Source organism: Paecilomyces variotii, assembly GCF_004022145.1.
Source record: "Paecilomyces variotii strain CBS 101075 chromosome Unknown C8Q69scaffold_9, whole genome shotgun sequence".
NCBI classification, from domain to species: Eukaryota; Fungi; Ascomycota; class Eurotiomycetes; order Eurotiales; family Thermoascaceae; genus Paecilomyces; species Paecilomyces variotii.
This window is the reverse complement of record NW_021167148.1, coordinates 422,954-438,228: the sequence shown is the minus strand read 5'-3', so window position 1 is coordinate 438,228 and position 15,275 is coordinate 422,954. Positions and strand designations below refer to the sequence as shown.

Genomic DNA, 15,275 nt, shown 5'->3' with positions numbered 1-15,275 from the left:
TGGAGATTGGAATGTTACGTACGACTCACTACGTAGTGGAGTGGGTATTGTATATATAACTATAGATTGCTGATACTTCTAGAGTATAGTGGATCGAAAGTTGGGGTCTATCTGAGGGGACTTTGCTTTTTGTATGGTAGAGTTGGATATATATAATAGTTGATTTGCCTGTCTTTTTTTTTCTTTGTTTCTTTGTTTTTGTTTAAAAGGAAAGAAGCGAGTTCCCTCCATCTATATGTACTCTCTATTTATCTAGAGTTCTGTTTTTAAAACGAAAGAGCTAGAACGATACCAAAGGACCGACCGATACTCTATCTAAGGATGTTTTGCAGCCCAGTCTCGGTACCAGTCAAGACAAGAAGCATTAGCGACACTTGCACCAGTCTTGATATTCAACCCACAAAGAATCTGCTTTACTGCATTTTCAACTTTCTTTCCATTCGACGTAACGGGGATCTCTGGACAGGCATCCACGATGCCGGGGACGTGGCGTGGACTGAGTTCCTTGCGGATGGCTCCTTGGATGCGCGCTACTAGGTCTTGAGAGATTGGAGTGGATGGTGAAGTCAACTTCACGAAGAGGACGACTGTCTCGTCTGTATCGATGCCTTCTCTTCTGCGTCCGATGCAGAGGGAGTCTTCGACTTCGTCTGCGAAATGCTTTAGAATGACGTTGTAGATTTCTGCGCTTCCGAATCGGACTCCGGCTGGTTTGAGAACGCCGTCGCTTCGGCCGAGCATCACCAATCCGCCGGTGTGGGGGTTTAATCGGGCAAAGTCACCGTGGTGCCATATGGATGGACCGAAGGCGTCAAAGTAGCTTTTTCGGTATTTGTCGCTGCCAATGGGGCCAGGCGGCCAGAACATGACAGGCTGGACGGGGAATGGTTTCGTGCAAACCAGATCGCCAGGTTCGTTGGTGGAGCTGATGTCATTGCCGGCATAGTCGACTATGGAGACGGCCATTCCTAGGCCTCGACATTGGATCTCGCCCTTGTGGACGGGCAGGATGGGACAGCTGGCTCCGAATAATGAAAGAATATCCGTGCCGCCGGTGATGGAACCCAGCATGATGTCGGGGTGGAAAGAGGAATAGACGTACTCAAAGGTTGAAGGTGCCAATGGAGAGGCAGTGCTGAAAATCGCCCGTAGTGTTCTCAGAGATGCTGGACGATGGGGATGCTGTCTTGGGTTCAACGATGCCTGTTCCAGCATGGATAGGTACTTGGCAGACGTGCCGAAATGCGTGATCTCAAGTTCATCGATGATTCGGGGCATGGCCATTTCGCCCTTACCACCTTCGGGGTCCAAGGGCCGGAAGGGGGAGCCGTCATAGACGATGATTGTAGCACCACTTGCCAGGGCCGAGACAAGCCAGTGCCACATCATCCACGTTGTGGTGGTGTAGTAGAACAGGCGGTCCCCTGGACGGATATCGCTGTGTAGGACATGTTCCTTTTTATGTTGCAGGAGTGTCCCCAGCGCGCCATGCACAATCGGCTTGGGGGCGCCTGTTGTACCGGACGAGTACAGTATGTAAACAGGATGCTCGGGATCCAGAGACTCGAAGCGGAGAGGAGCTGTCGGCTCCCGTATCGTGGACAAGAGATCATTATAAGCGCTCACGCGGCCCGCCTGCGGCTTTATCGAGGTCAAGTCAAAGGTGTGTCCCTTGACAGCTTCAAAGATGATCACCAGCTCGAGGGAGGGCAACTGCTCGACCACCTCTTTGACCTTGCCGTGAGTGTCGTGCACTTTCTCGTTATACGTGGACGCATTATCCGCGAACAGGATCTTCGGCTCGATCTGCCTCAGACGTTCCAGCACGGCGTGGACGCCCGTGTCTGGAGATACCGCCGTCCAGTATGCACCGATAGCGGTGGTGGCCAGCATCGCAACGACCGTGTTGATATTGTTGCCCAGAATGCCTGCCACCCGGTCTCCGATCTGCACACCTGCTTCCCTCAGGCCATTTGCACATTGTCGCACTCGTTCGCGCAATTCCTTCCATGAGACGTATTCACGGATGGTCTCCGTGGCGCCAATAATGGCAATATCCTCTTCGCGGGGGTTGGTCGCGGGGTAGAGCAAGTTCTCCGCAAAGTTGAGACGGCTACCCTCGAAGAAACGCGGTCGGGGGAAGAGAGGCACATCGGATTCTAGGACCTGTCAGAGTCAGATGTATTCTATCTCCGTCATTGGTGACCGCGAATATGAGAATCAGGTAGAAAATGTGGGAGCAAAAGATAACCCCAATCATCAATAGCAAGAATAACAAGTGCTGAGCGGCTGAGCTGCTTACTTTGGTATACGGTTGATGAGCCTTGATCGCAGTGTAATGCCAGATCTCTTCCCAGAATTTGGCAGGTTCCGTCACACTCCACTGCCAGAGATCATTGTAGTCCCTGAGGGGGATGTTGTGCTTCTTACTGACGAGTTCCTTGAATTCGTATATCTTCGTTTTCTCTGGAGACGAGGGGCGCCACAGCTCCTTTGCGGGCGAGCTATCTTCCCCATTTGTAGAAGCCATTCTGGAGAGCAATTGAATCCAATCAGTGCGGTTTTCCCTGATGTAGATTGAATAATTATTCCGTGCAACGACTCAATTGAGTTCCTCCCGGACTGGACAATAACCCCGGATTTTGGAGTCTTGGAGCGAAGTGGGACACTGAAGTTATCTCGTTATCGATAATCGATTTGCGACACAATAATCCCGAGGCAAAAGAGCCGTTGTTCCCAACAAACTGTTCCACAAAGCGGGTAGAATCGGATAGTCCATGCCAACGATATGTATTAATATTAATTATCGCTTTAGGATAATAATAATACTGATGTCTCCTTATTTTGTTCTTTTTTCTTTTCTTTTTCGTGGTGTCGTACGTGAGAACACATGGACTGACCATCCGGGTTTAAGGACGCGTAGAGCATATTCTAACTATGGGATTGTTTGCAGACAGCAGTCGATTGTGTCCTGTACGACGTATAATACTAACTATGTCAAATCAATAATGGTGTGAATCAAGATGACACGTCGCATCCCAAGGAGATGGCACAAGTACCATTTTGAAGGCCCCAGGCATATATAACTAACTTCTTCCAGCAGATGCCCAGTCTGTCCATAATTATCGGAAAGAAATTGCACTCCACTTCAACAGGGTACTTTCGTCATCTGGAAGACCGTAAAGAGCATTACCAAATATCAGAGAGGTTCGAATGGAACTTGCCTTTGCATCCATGGCACCGTGTTGGCGGCAGGATAATAATGAGCAATTTACTCCGTACCATGTATCGAGAACTCTCCACCATGAGTATCCGCTCGCTATGACCCGGACACTGGGAACCGTGTCCTTTTGGGATACCTAGACCCGCTCGTGCTTTTCTCGATATAGCTACCATCTATCTAACGGCTTTGGGCATCGGACAGCAGTTCTCATGGATGGATGGAAACGGGATCTTCATAGTCAGCTATGCTCATTGCGGCGTGCCTCTCTTTCTCTCAGGTACACGATCGATGAAGTCACCATCACACCTCGAGCAGCCGCCAGAATAATATCATAAGTTAATAATACCAATACATCCTCCTGTCTATCGAGGAGAAACAAGCAGCAGTGTAACGATCTGCAGACGACCGATCCACGATCGATTCACCGACACAAAAACCAAAGAACTTGAGACGGCGCAGTGGAGCAGGCGGTTGCTGATCCGACCGGGCGCTCTTTTTAATTTTTTTCTTCCTTTTCCCTCTCTGGCCAACGCTTTGCCCCTTTCTTCATCTCCCAGGGGGGATTTCAGTGGCCTGACGGCGGCGTAAGATTCGCGCCGGCCACAAAAGACCCTCTGGCGGTGTTGACGGTGTATCGGGACCGTATCGTAACATCCCCAGCCTGCTCGCCGTCAGTCAGTAATAATAATAATAATAATAATAATAATCATTACTGAGATCGAACTCTCGCCTCTTCTTTTCCCCCTTTCCACTGCTCTCCCATCTTCTTCCTCTGTCATTGTCGTCTGTCCTGCTCAGGTTCTGCGTCCGATCCGGTCGACAGCCAGCTCTATCGACCTGGAAGACGAGCAGCGTGTCCTCCTGATCCTTTGTCAGGCCATTGAGCGCTACGACCGGCTCCCTCGGATCGTCCGTTCAACTCTCGGGTATGTTCGCTGCTCTGCTTCGATTCTTCCTCCAGCATCATCCCCATCCCCCCCGCCCGCACACGCCTCTTCAGCTCCGTTCTCTTCGTGGCTGCATCTTCCATTGCTTGCTGGTTCTGGTTCTGGAGACCAACTGACATCGCCAGACGCCAGAACTCAAGTCCCGATCGCCTCGTCACGCGGCACTCAATTGGGACGCGCCTGCCGCCGGGGTTGATCGACTATCCATCCGTCCCGATTGCTTCCATCCTTCGACAAAACTGCTCTTAAACTGGTCCTGTCCGTCTTGCGATGCCTCGTCGACCTACGAATCCTTTCGCCAACACCTCTTCTTCTTTCTCATCCGCAAACTCCTCTGAAAAGGGCGGAACCTCCACCAAAGCTCCAGCCAAGTCGAGCCGCCTGAGCCAGCTCTTCTCGACGTCTCCCAAGGCCAAGTCGGAACCCCAGACGGCCCAGGCCTCCCTGCTCGCTGCCAGTGGCCTCCAGCAGTCGACCACTGCGACCCCGCCGATCAGTTCGGCGTCACTGTCTCTACCGACCATCTCCCTGTCCACGGCGACGGCCGATAGCACCAATATGGACGAGCCGCCAACGACACTCTTTCAGCCTCCGTCCGCGGAGGAGACGCGCCGGCTTGCGAAGCAGCATGCTCAATTCGGACCTCTGGGCCACCCCAGCCACCGCTACACCAGTCGACACCATGGCGGGGCCTTTCCGGACCCGGTGATGGATGAGCCGCCGTATTATTATCTCCTAACCACCTATATCAGTTACCTAATCCTAATCGCCTTTGGACATGTGCGTGACTTTTTTGGAAAGCGTTTCCGGGAAGAAAACTATCGGCATTTGAAGCCTCGCAACGGCTATGGCGCCTTGAATAGCGACTTTGACAGCTTTTACATCCGTCGTTTGAAGCTCCGTATCAATGACTGTTTCGAGCGCCCCGTCACCGGAGTTCCCGGAAGGTACATCACCCTGATTGACCGCGCCACCAAGGATCACAACAAGCATTTCTATTTTACTGGTACCACGACGGATACTCTCAACATGAGCTCCTACAACTACCTGGGTTTTGCTCAGTCGGAAGGCCCGTGCGCGGACGCCGCTGAGGAGACGATTAGAAAGTACGGTATCAGCGCCGTCAGCACCCGCGCGGAGGCCGGAACCCAGGATCTTCACTTGGAGGTCGAGGACCTCATTGCCAAGTTTGTGGGCAAGGAGTCCGCGATGGTGTTCTCTATGGGTTTCGGAACCAATGCTACCGTCTTCCCGGCTTTGGTCTCAAAGGGCTGCCTGATCATTTCGGACGAATTGAATCATGCATCGATCCGTTTCGGTGCTCGTCTCTCGGGCGCATCGATTGGCATGTTCAAGCACAACGACATGAAGCAGTTGGAGGAGAAGCTCCGCGAGGCCATCTCTCAGGGCCAGCCTCGGACTCACCGTCCATGGAAGAAGATCTTGGTCGTCGTGGAGGGACTATACTCTATGGAAGGATCTATGTGTAACCTGCCAGGCATCATTGCTCTGAAGAAGAAGTACAAGTTCAACCTCTTTATCGATGAAGCTCATTCCATTGGTGCCATTGGACCCAGGGGCCGTGGAGTGTGCGATTATTTTGGCATTGACACTAAGGAAGTCGATATTCTCATGGGAACGCTCACCAAGTCCTTCGGAGCCAACGGTGGCTATGTCGCTGGAGACAAGGCTATGATCGACAAGCTGCGGGCGACCAACGCTGGTGTCCTGTACGGTGAATCGCCTACCCCTCCTATCCTGACTCAGATCTCCACTTCCCTTCGGATCATCAGTGGTGAGCTTGTTCCCGGCCAGGGTGAGGAACGATTGCAACGCTTGGCTTTCAACTCTCGCTACCTGCGTCTTGGTCTCAAGCGTCTGGGCTTCATCGTCTATGGTCACGATGACTCTCCTATTATTCCTGTGCTTCTCTTCAATCCCGCCAAGATGCCTGCCTTCTCCCACGAGATGTTGAAGCGAAAGATCTCCGTGGTGGTCGTCGGTTACCCAGCCACACCCTTGGTATCCTCGAGAGCCCGCTTCTGTGTGTCTGCAGCCCATACCAAGGAGGACCTCGATCGCCTGCTCACTGCGTGCGATGAGATTGGAAACGTGTTGCAGCTGAAGTTCTCGACCGGTATCGCGGGCGGTTCTCTGCCTACTGAAGAACTGACGCCTGCACCGGAGATGGAGAAGGTGTGGAACCGCAAGCACCGACCAGCAAAGACGATTGCCCCTCCGAGATGGAAGGTCGAGGACGTCATCAGAAGAGGAGTTCAGGACGCGAAGGTCTCTCTACAATAGGATTGTAATTGATATTCGCTCCTGATGTCCTGATGAAAAGTCGGAACTTGGTCATTCAATCGGCTCGGTGGTTGCTGGTCATGCCGCGCCAAAAGGTTGATCGATACGATACGACTACTACTACTACATCTGGAGATCATTCCTCCTGGCCGGGCCATGCTCTTTCCCCTTACTTGAACGACTCGTACCGGCACTCCTCGCATTGCCAATGTTATGAATCCCCAAAGAATGAACAGAACGATGATCGCACTTCAGCATGGGTTGTCATACAGCAACAAGGTGTTCCACACCGTTTTGATTCGTCGCCGTGGTCGCTTCCAGAGCGCAGCCGGTTTTCTTTTTTCCATTTTCTTTCCATTCACTGTACTTATTAGATGTCGATTACAGTCCCTGCACTGCTTCTCCTTCCAAGTGCTGGCAGGATGAAGACGATCCGCACGATGCTTTTGAGTTGGAGTTCTTACTAAGGGCGAAATGGATTGAGAGGGATCGCACCAGTGGCAGGCTGTAACGTAATTACGAGTTTATAATTAATTAGATCGCTGTGAATAATGAATATTGTTAAAATAGCCTTGCCGTCATGGCGATACTGAGCAAATCTTTTCATCTTCCAAGATAGATTTTCCAAGATCGATTGGACTCACGTCATTCTCTATGCAAGACCGCATTGGTGCTGATCTGGTGACGCCGCAGTACTTATCCAGCGAGAAAAGTCACAGACAAAACAAGAGTAATGATGTACTGGGAATCTTCTACGGTCTGCAAATTGTTCGTTCCTCCTCGATTCAGCGCGGGACGTCAGACGTATTTGTTTGATGTGCAACATCGCCTTCCTGTAAGACATGACTTCGAAAAGGTATAGCTAGCCGATGTACATACATACTATCCTTTGACGCGTGTAGAGGAGGAATTCCCCTCCCCTCCGTGATATTGATCTGTCGGGGCAGAGGTATCTAGGTAGGTAGCTGACATCGATCACGTGACACTAGTGAACAGTAGCCCCTGAGGAAGGCGTCCAACAGTCGTCAACTAATTATATAACAGCCTTCCGGACCATCGGTTTCTCCTGTGGTTATCCAACTATCCGCTTGTCCTCATAATACCTAAAAGTGGGGTTTTCTGATAAAACGTCGTTTCTCTGGAAGTATACCCATCTATGAGCATGTCACCATGATTTCTCACGAATCTTCAGATGCTGAGTTGATTAGATACTGTTTGTCTGGGCCACGTGACCGAATCATCGGTGGAATACCCGAAGGTAACCTCGTCGTCAGAATTTCTGAGCAGACCGTGATCAAATTTGGACCGGGACTTTCTAAGGACGAAGCAATCAATCAGCAAAGAGCTTACGACCTTCTCGATCATGATATTGTACGAGTGCCACGCGTCCATCGGTTCTTCACCGACAATATGGGGCGTGGCTATATCATGATGGATTACATGGAAGGTAGAGTGATAGACCCGCTGGAACCTGATCGCATTAAGAGACTCGCGCGTGTGCTTGACTATTTCAGCATGATAGAGGGAGACACCCCTGGGAGTCTTAGCGGCGGTCCTTGCCGTGGACTGCTCTGGCCAGAAACCCAAGACTTGACTTTCTGGAGCATGGAAAAGATGGAAGCATGGTTCAATAGTAGACTTTTCCCAGGCGAAGGCAAAGTCTCTTTCCGAAACTGCAATCTGGTCCTCTGCCACCTTGACATTGCCCCGAGAAACGTCATTTGGCAGTCAGATGGCGGTATCTGCCTGGTTGACTGGGCCTCTGCGGGTTTCTATCCGAGATTGTTCGAGTTCTGGGCGCAGTGGAACATCGAAGGCAAGGATGGTTCGTTCAACAGGCTGCTTCTTGATTCTATGAAGCCTCTTCAAGACCACGAGATGGCGCAGAAGTGGTCCATCTGTCGCGTGTGGTATAACATCCAAAAATACGCCTTGTGAGCACCACCACACACTGTTGTTGATTCACCTAACGTTCAAATAGTTCCAGAGAAACTTTACGTGGCCGAGATCGAACCAGGAGAGAGGAGAAGAAAAGGATCCCAGTCCCTGGCCCCCCCCTACCTCAAACTTGTTAATTATGGAGGGACATCCACCCTTTGATGTTGGAGATTCATGTTTCCAACATCTCAATACCTTAACATTCCGCTTTAATAATATGCACACTTTTACCAATAGAGCTAGAGAGGCAGAATTTTATCCCTTGGTCGGAGTCGAGTCCAAGGCTAGGAGCCGGCCAAATCCTATATTGCACAGGGCGGCGAGCAGGAGCCCCTGAGGGGGGCGTCCAACACCTTTCGCTTCCTGTCCTTCGAGTAACAGATTTCATTCCTCAAGGCGCAGAACAATCTCAATACGTACAAAAGACTACCCCCGCACAAACCGTGTTCTCCCTCATCTACCAGCTTCTCAGCCCAAACTGTACCTGTCAAAGACTCAAAAGTCCCCGGCGCGGTTCTTTAACCTGTTATCTATGTTACGCAAGGAATGTACCTTGGACCCAGTTTAATGGCTTGAAACTCCCAGAAGTATGATACTGAAACTGAAGATGTGGCCACAACTGCTGAGAGGCTTGCCCAGAAACGTAATTATTTTGGCCAAGGTCGTACATAATACTATATCTAAATAGACAGTAAGCAGGTGACATTGACTTGACTGGATATACTCACACCCAGTAGCGACAGCCGGACCCTCCGCCAGACATCTCATATTTGTGGCGACCAAGGCCGTAAATAAGCCTTGCAATATGTGCCACTTGGACTCCAGAAGCGGCCGGGAAATCCCAGTACTTGATAGCAGAAGTGGTGACAGCGTATATGTGAGATGTCCACTCAAGCAATCCAGTGGGATCTTCATATTCCGCCCTCATATTGATGCGGATAGAGCCAGTGTTGTTTGGAAGGACCAAATAGATAGACCAATGGTTGTCGCTTGTTGTGGGCCCAGAAACGCCCATAGTATGGACAACAACTCTGACTTGATCAACTGGTCGGACGTCATGTTGAACTGTTATTGGATCAATTGGCGGCATGGTGTTGAGGGACGAAATATCTGAGTGGCAAGGAATTATTCAGTTCCGCAGACAAGATAGCCTTTACATATACATCCCAAATGGTGGCTGAGTCAATGGTCATGAAAGGCTTAATATACCATAAAGAGTACCTTATAATATTATCTCCAATGGCGTCTTACAGGGCTTCTGGATTAAATGCACTGAGATAAAAACAGAGCACACAGTAGCGCAAGACCCATGTCAACAAGGGCTGATGTTGCAGGGTTCTAAGCAGCATGCTAGTCTTATAGTCTTGCTGCACACCTGCTGAAAGATATTGTCACACTAATAGCGCATATAGCAGACAAATGAAAGACCAAGAATTAGCGCCAGTTCATGAGTAAATCACGCTGTTGAACTAGGATGTAGATAGCGTTAACCTTTCTCTGCGTCGATCGTCATAAAGGTACCTTTGCGCTTCCAACAGTGAACAATGCGACGCTTCAATCTTGCTTTGCGCCTTGCTAGGTACTTAGCCTGTAGCCCAAAGGCGGGTAGAACTCTAACCTCAAATTTCGAGGGACTAAAGGATCGATAGGCCACACTTTCATAGTTTGTATTCACACTGAAATTAAAATCAAGTGGACTTTTACCCTTTTGTTCTACTGGAGATTTCTATTCTTTATGAGTCCCCCTTAGGACACCTGATTAAACATTCAAAAACATATTATATTCTTGCTTCTGAACTTTTTGACCCGAGACTTCCCTCCGCCAACATTAGTTAATGGTTTCTGGCCTTAGTCAGTGACATTATATAACTACTAACTATTATCAAAATCAATATCATTATATAAAATCCGCAGGCATCAATATACCATCGACTAAAGCTATCCAGCCAAATGAGGGACACTTCCGTCCCGTCCCGTCCTATCCTATTACTACTTTTAGTCGCCAATTAGAAGTGTAATAGCACCTCCATTAGGATATTATTAACATGGGACTTATACTGTAACAGCAAATCAGCCCAATTCACTGGCGATAGCGTAGGCCTGACCAGATATTGCTATGACCATACTTTCGCTGCCTGACCATGATAAAAAAGCTTATGAAGCGCATCAATAATAGTATAAGCGTTGTCATGTTCTTCCAATTAGTCTATAAGATAGGACTGGCCAGGATAGACGGCATGTAATTAGGTATCTTTAGAAATATACCTGCCGAAGGTGAGGACAATAACAGCAATCTTCATTCATTCTTGAACTGTCAGAGATAGCGAAAACCGAGGGCTCTGATATCAGTTACATATATTTTGAAGTTGATAAAGTGTTGGTGCCCGACAGAATTTCGCTCATGGTTACTTCGGCGGGGAAGCCTACGAATCCCATCATTAGATACACTGGCCCCTCTATGTCGGGAGAGGCATTAGATAACTGGCCAATGCCTTTGCTATTTGCTTGAATTGCTTTCGATGGTCATACTTTGTATAATAACAATTCCATAGCTTAGCACGTCCCAATACCTTATGGGAGGTCACCAGGGCCACAGGCTTCGCCTGTGTTTCGCCGGACGTTAATGACTACTACTACTACTACTGTTGGGAATTGATCTTGAATGCCTGCATCGGTGTATATGTCTAACGGAAGCTGCGACTCTATCGCTGTCAGTTCTGAGGCAAAGGAAGGGCGAACGCTCCTGCCTCGATAGTACAGGGTACAGTTCCTATGTCGCTATACGTTTTTGATATCCTACAATCCTTTACTTCATGCTCAAGAGCGTATCATACAGAGATTTACCTCCTTTTTCACATTCACAGTTTTTAGAATCGCATACCCGCTTTCATATCTTCCTGAGAACGCTCCAAACCTGTTCCTGTCAAGAGCTCAACCATACGCTTCAGATCTTCTGCTGTATACATACCATTCAACAGCTCCCTATGTGTGGTGGATTGCTGAAATTCTTACTCTTTTTTGTGCTCCTCTACGGAGTGTGGAAAGGTGGAGTTGCTGCTCTAGAGCGATTCCATGTCAGTACGAATTCAGCCCGGCAGTATCTTACGGACCCCATTGACAGCAACGGGAAGGATGAGCCAGTATCTGTGACATACAGTGTATCCAGCGTGACAGATCGGCAGCGTACAGCTTTCGGTTGGTATGTCCTGCCAGAGGATATCGAAGAAGTCAGTTCAGTGGCTGCGAGCGATGCCAATATCGAGCGACCAGAGGAAGACGGACGTACCTCGATAGATGGATATCAGTATTTGATACATGACTTGCGGATATGCAGAGATATCTTGGATGGTGTCTTGAAGAGTGCAAACGGGACTTTTCTACATACCCATGTCAAGGGTGATCTACTCTTCTGCAAGAGTACCCTTGAAAAATACGCAGAGCAAGAAGCCAACGGCAATTTTCAGTCTTCACGAAGGAGAATGTCATTAGCGGCTGACAGAGAGGCGTTCCCTCCTGAGACACCCTTTGATTCGCGGAAAGATACAGCCCGAACGAAATTCCAGAAAGCGACTCGATTATGTGAAGATACAATCTGCTCAGCACCAGACCTCTACGGGACTTGTGCCTCGAATCGCTTGCGACTCAAGAAAGGAGCCAAGGCGGTTTGCAGTATGTGTTATCCATACAAGGACTACGCCCTCATCCGCGCACATTGCAGGAGAAGACGGTACCAGGAGGCTCGAGCTTTTTATGTCCTCTGTGCGGTTATGATAGCAGCAATGACGGCTGCCGTGGCTTTGGTATGCATACGTGACGTTCGAAGAAAATCCAAAGATGGTCGACCGGACACAGAACGGAGGATAAACAAGAGTCCAACCAGACAACGCAGTGTGTCTCGACCTTCCAAGCGGATTGGTGGAATTAGTGGAAATCAGTGGTTATCGAGAGTGCCATTTCTCAAGAAAAGACACAATATGGAAAAGAAACCAGACGCAACTGATAGCGATATAAGCAGTTCGACAAAGAACTCGACTTTGCAGCAGAAATGGGACCGACTAGGGATTTTCTCCAGAGGTACTCGGAAACGAGTACAGGACGTATTCGACCTCGAGGCTCTGTCAACAAAAAACACGCAAAGTACAGTGACTGACGTGACTGAAAAGGTCCCGGTGCTTCCAAGAGCTCGCAGAATGAGCTCGCGCTTCCCCTTGACAGAGATCGATTCAGGACCGTCTCTGACAGACTTTTATGGAGAGAATCTTCTTCCTCCTAACGACCCTTTTGCGACCATTCACACGACACGTCCGAGCGAGAAGGGGCTAGCTGGCACGGAGGATGTTTGAAATTGTTTATGCTCATGTCAATCAAGGAATAGGAATTATCCTCTTGGAATATATAGAATAATCGGAATTTTCTCAGCCACGGCCAGACTGAATACTTAACAATCACCGACTAGTTAGACTTCCTGTCCTCTTCTATTGCATACTATTTGTAGGAATATGGAGTTAATAAATAGCACCAAATACCGCCTGGATATTAATTTCCTGGATATCTCCATTTCTGCTCCTAAGCCTATTGTGGAGATTCAGGACTATGCTTCGATATTTGAGATTTCATTGAAATGCAGAATGGAACATAAATCAAACATGCTAATGGTCAGAACGTGCAAAATGCCAGAGGCTAATTTCGTACAACACGGTATCTAATATACCAAGGACAGATCTCATCCAGCTGATCGCTTTACCTCATCCCCTCAAATCAACTCACAACTCCTTCGTCCTTTCGTCACTGCTTCTAATCCACTCCTCCAACTTCGCGCGATCGCGCACCCTGAACCCGACCTTGAATGGCTTCGGGTCCAACGTCAAAGAAGTCTTTGTCATATTACACTCCAACGGATCAAGGATCGGATCATCCGCGCGGTTCTTTGCGGGCACGATCTCAAATGCGCTGATAAGTCGCAGGAACGCAGTGTACAGTTCTCGATTAGCGAGGTGCGAGCCAGCGCACATACGGCTTCCGGCACCGTAGGCGTAATGAGGCGTTCCAGAGCCGTCAGGGACGTCGAGGTAGCGGTCTGGGTTAAATGAGAAGGGAGATTTGAAGTGTGTTTCGTCGTTATCGGCTGCGTAGGCATTCTGTAGTGGGATTGTTAGTATTCTTAGAAGGTAACGAGATATAGATATAGGTGCTGACCATGAAAAAGGTAGATCCTGCAGGAATAACAGCATTCTTCCAAAGAATATCTTTGATACTGACACGTGGAAGGCAGATTGGAATAACCGTCCAGAAGCGCAGAACCTCTTTGACTAGAGCTGTGATGTATGGCACTTTCTCTTCGAGAAGACATCTCTCCCATGCGTCTCCGTCAGGGTAGACTTTTATGATCTCGTTATAGGCTCGTTGCTGGATCTCTTGGCCGTGTGCGCTGGAGAGGTAGGCGATGCCCATGATGAGGTTGCCGGGGACAGTGTCGAGTCCGGCGGATACCATGGTTAGACAGATTGATTTCACCTCCGCTGGGATATCGTTAGCATGTTGTTTTTTTATTATTCGGGATAGCCGCTGGCGTCTAGATTCCCACCTTCATTTAGCTTGGCTTCTGGGTCTTTGAGGATATTTCCCGTGATGCATGGTTTATCAGTACCCTTGGAAATGCGATCTCTCAACATATCCAAAAGCAACGAGAGATACGCATCTCTTCGCTCACGGAACTCTTTCGCTTTTGTGCTCATGCTTGGCCAAAGACGCAGCAATGGGATGTAATCCTGCCAGTTGTTGCTCGTACTGCGGAAGTTGCTTACTTCGCGCTCAACCAGACAGATTTCCTTCAGCAGCTCATCCTCAATGTTTCCGTCGATGCGAATGCCATAGTTCAGCGTCAAGCTAGTGTTCAGCGCGAACCGCTGGAAATATGGATTCGGATCAATATCAACCGTCCCATCCTTGCTATCCTGGAGGAGTTCCTTAATACTTGCATTCGATTCGAGATCGATAATCGGCATATAGGACTGCACGGCCGGTCTATTCAGCGCCGTCGCAGCAGCCTTCCGTCTCCGCTTGCAAGATTCATCCCACGGTGACGTCCCGATCGTGAAGCCCTGAGAGCTCGAAACGACAGTGTGAAAAGTATGCAGGGTCGGGCGAGAGATCAATGCAGACTGATGAGTGACCCAGAAGTACTTGACGGAGTCGAAAGTATTCGCAAAAATGATTCTCTTATTCCCCATCCGAACCTGGAAGACAGGGCCGTATTGCTTCACCCATTCTGCTGTCTTCTTCGCATGCTCCTCGCCTAATTGAATCAGGTTTCCGAAAAGAGGCACCCCCGGGATCTCGGGAAGGTTTTTGATCTTGGGGATATCAGTTCGGTTGAAGTATCTGATGAGGGAGTATACCACGGCGATAACCGCAACGACTGCTTGGATCGTCATGTCGACCTGAAAACCATCCAAAGGTAGGTAGTAGAGAGAAAAGATTCGACAGACACCCCTCCTCTGACCTGGCTTGATTTAGGACCCGATATAAGTCCGGCGATGTTCAGCCTATATATACCTAACTACTGAGTAACGTATTACTGCATAGTCGTGCACGCGGAATGCCCGCAGCAGCTGCAAGCGCAAAACCGCGGAAATGAAATCCAAACAGACTCCCCGCCATTATAATTGTGACTACTATGGAGAATCCATTGCTGTCTCTGATGTCTGGCCAGTGATCCCTGTGATCATACTATGTCGATCACTAAAACGCTTTGGACAGCGGCCGGTATGAAAAACATGTCCTTGATTGGCGGAACCCGTCTCATGCTCCTTGGGAAGAAGAGGAGTAATGGACCTCCAAGAAGATAGCCGAGGGAAACCGTC

The 15,275-nt window shown here is 49.1% G+C and overlaps 7 protein-coding genes across 7 annotated transcripts; 3 read left to right on the top strand and 4 right to left on the bottom strand.

The window, feature by feature from the left end:
- Positions 1-68: 68 nt before the first annotated feature.
- C8Q69DRAFT_473978 (acetoacetyl-CoA synthase) lies at positions 69-2,323 on the bottom strand. The gene has a single exon (XM_028631094.1). The coding sequence runs from the start codon at positions 1,891-1,893 to the stop codon at positions 316-318; it is 1,578 nt and encodes a 525-aa protein (XP_028483207.1). The 5' UTR covers positions 1,894-2,323; the 3' UTR covers positions 69-315.
- C8Q69DRAFT_327363 (hypothetical protein) lies at positions 2,004-2,731 on the bottom strand. The gene has a single exon (XM_028627435.1). It carries the CDS (start codon positions 2,528-2,530, stop codon positions 2,114-2,116), a length of 417 nt encoding a protein of 138 aa, XP_028483206.1. The 5' UTR covers positions 2,531-2,731; the 3' UTR covers positions 2,004-2,113.
- Positions 2,732-4,440: 1,709 nt separating this feature from the next.
- Positions 4,441-6,474, top strand: C8Q69DRAFT_405496 (serine palmitoyltransferase 2; the record flags this gene model as incomplete). Its single annotated transcript, XM_028628079.1, has 1 exon — positions 4,441-6,474. One exon carries the CDS (start codon positions 4,441-4,443, stop codon positions 6,472-6,474), a length of 2,034 nt encoding a protein of 677 aa, XP_028483205.1.
- Positions 6,475-7,512: 1,038 nt separating this feature from the next.
- C8Q69DRAFT_327291 (kinase-like domain-containing protein) lies at positions 7,513-8,679 on the top strand. The gene has a single exon (XM_028627434.1). The coding sequence runs from the start codon at positions 7,645-7,647 to the stop codon at positions 8,410-8,412; it is 768 nt and encodes a 255-aa protein (XP_028483204.1). The 5' UTR covers positions 7,513-7,644; the 3' UTR covers positions 8,413-8,679.
- A 251-nt stretch (positions 8,680-8,930) lies between these two features.
- C8Q69DRAFT_446342 (hypothetical protein) lies at positions 8,931-9,502 on the bottom strand (the record flags this gene model as incomplete). Its single annotated transcript, XM_028629125.1, has 3 exons — positions 8,931-8,935; positions 8,965-9,092; positions 9,141-9,502. 3 exons carry the CDS (start codon positions 9,500-9,502, stop codon positions 8,931-8,933), a joined length of 495 nt encoding a protein of 164 aa, XP_028483203.1.
- A 1,648-nt stretch (positions 9,503-11,150) lies between these two features.
- Positions 11,151-12,830, top strand: C8Q69DRAFT_473962 (hypothetical protein). Its single transcript, XM_028631093.1, has 3 exons — positions 11,151-11,172; positions 11,276-11,618; positions 11,699-12,830. Exons 2-3 carry the CDS (start codon positions 11,614-11,616, stop codon positions 12,753-12,755), a joined length of 1,062 nt encoding a protein of 353 aa, XP_028483202.1. The 5' UTR covers positions 11,151-11,172; positions 11,276-11,613; the 3' UTR covers positions 12,756-12,830.
- C8Q69DRAFT_473960 (phenylacetate 2-hydroxylase) lies at positions 12,811-15,033 on the bottom strand. The gene is made up of 3 exons (XM_028631092.1): positions 13,997-15,033; positions 13,609-13,931; positions 12,811-13,550 (listed from the first exon to the last, which is right to left on the bottom strand). Exons 1-3 carry the CDS (start codon positions 14,844-14,846, stop codon positions 13,176-13,178), a joined length of 1,548 nt encoding a protein of 515 aa, XP_028483201.1. The 5' UTR covers positions 14,847-15,033; the 3' UTR covers positions 12,811-13,175.
- Positions 15,034-15,275: the final 242 nt, after the last annotated feature.

Excerpts from the sequence above, each read along its gene's own strand:
- C8Q69DRAFT_473978 (XM_028631094.1), bottom strand. The coding sequence starts at position 1,893 with ATGCTGGCCACCACCGCTATCGGTGCATACTGGACGGCGGTATCTCCA.
- C8Q69DRAFT_327363 (XM_028627435.1), bottom strand. The coding sequence starts at position 2,530 with ATGGCTTCTACAAATGGGGAAGATAGCTCGCCCGCAAAGGAGCTGTGG.
- C8Q69DRAFT_327291 (XM_028627434.1), top strand. The coding sequence starts at position 7,645 with ATGATTTCTCACGAATCTTCAGATGCTGAGTTGATTAGATACTGTTTG.
- C8Q69DRAFT_473960 (XM_028631092.1), bottom strand. The coding sequence starts at position 14,846 with ATGACGATCCAAGCAGTCGTTGCGGTTATCGCCGTGGTATACTCCCTC. Across the intron at positions 13,932-13,996 it reads AGAAGCCAAGCTAAATGAAG|CGGAGGTGAAATCAATCTGT; the intron begins GTGGGAATCTAG and ends ACGATATCCCAG. Across the intron at positions 13,551-13,608 it reads CAGGATCTACCTTTTTCATG|AATGCCTACGCAGCCGATAA; the intron begins GTCAGCACCTAT and ends ATCCCACTACAG.